General features: G+C 49.6%; 1 protein-coding gene across 1 annotated transcript; it reads right to left on the bottom strand.

Moving 5' to 3' along the window:
- Positions 1-443: 443 nt before the first annotated feature.
- WSC4 (Cell wall integrity and stress response component 4) lies at positions 444-2,042 on the bottom strand (the record flags this gene model as incomplete). The annotated part of the gene is made up of 4 exons (XM_049255797.1): positions 444-473; positions 539-1,045; positions 1,254-1,846; positions 1,913-2,042. The coding sequence occupies 4 exons, from the start codon at positions 2,040-2,042 to the stop codon at positions 444-446; spliced, it is 1,260 nt and encodes a 419-aa protein (XP_049105246.1).
- Between the last annotated feature and the right edge of the window lie 206 nt (positions 2,043-2,248).

Here is a 2,248-nt window from a genome sequence, read left to right as displayed (position 1 = left end):
TTCAGAGAGGTACCATCAACGCTGAATTCTAGGAAAAGTGGATAGGGAAAGTAGGCTTGAGATTAGTCATTGTAGGTCACAGGAAAGAAAAGGGAGGGGAGGGGAGAAGGGGGAGAGGAAGAGAGGGGGAGGGGGATACAGAGGTAGCGGTTCTACAAGAAGAATGTGAAGTTTTTTTTCACCAAAGCTACCAAATCGAACTGGATCGGTCTGATGAAATGGAGCGGATGGTCGGGGAGACGTTGGGTATTTGCATTTGTTGAGCCTGCGCAACGCCGTCTAAATGAAATGCACCTGGGGTAAAAAGCTGGATAAAACCGAAATCATGTTCCATAATGAGATTCGTTTCAAGGTATTAGGTGGCAACCGTGCGAGCTGGGATCGTCAAAGGTCTCAAGTCGCCATTGTTGTTGGGAGGGGTGATGTGAGACGCGCATGAACTACTAGTTCTCGGGGGGGTCAGGATTGGTAAGCTAGTAAGGCACCGCGTCAGTTATTTCCCGATCTACAGGCATAATAAGCAAGGACCAATACTCACTCGCAATGCAGGCCGGACAGGGCGAGAATAGTCTTGGTTGTCCTGCAGAGAAACGTTGCTGCGACGACTGCCATTTGGATAGATGCCGTTCTTCAGGCGGGAGTCATTAGATGATGGGATGGTTAGAGTTGGCCCCGTTCTGTTAGGTCCGCTGCCATGGGGAGGGCGGAAGACGGGTTGAGGGACAGCCCTTTCATAGTAAGGGTTCAAGTATTCATCAGCTTCTTCCTTCTGAGAATCACTGGACTTGCGTCTGTAGCAGAACCAGAAAAAGAGAATGAGTCCAATCAAAGCAACAAGGGCAAGGGAGCCAATGACAATCCCAGCTGTCGCGCCACCGCTGAGGCCTTTATTGCCAGTGGAAGGCTGGGCTGTCTGACTGGGAAGATTGTTGTTAGGGATAGTGACTGTCGCTCCAGGAAGGGTCTGGGTAGTGACATTAGGGGTTGACGTGGAGGAGGAGGAGGAGGAGGCGGCAGAAGAAGTGGTGCTGTCGGTTGCAGATGACTACAATTAAGATCAGTTAGATATGGCTCATCCAAAAAGAAAATAGAGAAAAAAATAGAAAAAAAAAAAAGTGTCCAAAACGCCATACAATGCATCCCCAAAAACACAAACGCCCAAACATGCAGAGAATCACTCCAGTACGAGGGGAAAAAAGGAAAGGGCAAGCCTCTTGATGAGGCTTGGAGGACTTGGAGGAGTTTTTTCATACTGGAGAGGGTGATTTTTCTGTAGAAAGAGTGGTGGTGCCGCTCCTTGTCTGCGAGTCCACGACAGTAATCGTCACTGGGGCGGGAGGCGAAGACGGAGGTGTTGAAGGACCAGTCTGTGTAGTAGCAGTTGTCAAAAAGGTCCATGGAATATCAAGAGAACTGGAGTCTGGGTCTTCAGAGAGTGTAGGCACGCCTCGCGAAAGAGAGAAAAATGTCGACAAAGAATACACAGGTGGCCGAAAAATCAATGAACTTGAAAATGTAGCAGTTGGAAGAGGAGCAGGAGTTGGGGTGGTATCAGTCGAGGGTCCAAGGGAACCAGAGGTACTAACCGACGAAGTGGTTGTAGTCGAACCGCCTATCGTCGTGCTCGGCTTTTTATCGAGTTGGATGTAACCGAAGAGTTTGTTGTTCGTGCTTCCGCATTTGTCTTTAGGGTAACCAGGACAATTCTCGTTACAGGACTTGACGTCGGTGGTGTCTCCGGGGGCGGCGTCTGAGCACCAGCAGTATCTGCCTTGAACGACTCCGAACGCGTATTTACTAACACAGGTATCACGGCAGGCTCCGTACGATTGGTAAAGACTATAGACTGCGAGGTGGATATCTTAGTCAGACAACCTGGCATGGCCGTGCATCTCGCGTGGAAGAGACTCACCAGCTTCAAAAGTTGACCCAGTGTTTAGAGACGCGCAATAGACCTGCTCGGTGCCAGGAGCTTGTCCAAGAACAGTCGTTTGAAGAAGAATCAGGACGTACGCAAACGCGACGAGTAGTTTTGAAGCCATTGTTTATGACCAAGTCGATGCTATCGACTGACAACAGTCAAACTGAAGTCTCGACTAGGAACAACGATTGCCGGATCAGCAGCTTTTCAAGGAGGATGTGAACAATTGAGCTTGAGACGGATTGGTATCAGAAAGTAAAGACGGAATCTGCACGAGAACAGGATTTGAGGCCAGCCACTGCTGAGAGACGCAGCGGCAAACCGGTG

The sequence above is a fragment of the Ophidiomyces ophidiicola genome (assembly GCF_022830035.1).
Source record: "Ophidiomyces ophidiicola strain CBS 122913 chromosome Unknown scaffold_56, whole genome shotgun sequence".
NCBI classification, from domain to species: Eukaryota; Fungi; Ascomycota; class Eurotiomycetes; order Onygenales; family Onygenaceae; genus Ophidiomyces; species Ophidiomyces ophidiicola.
This window is presented reverse-complemented; position numbering and strand designations above follow the sequence as displayed.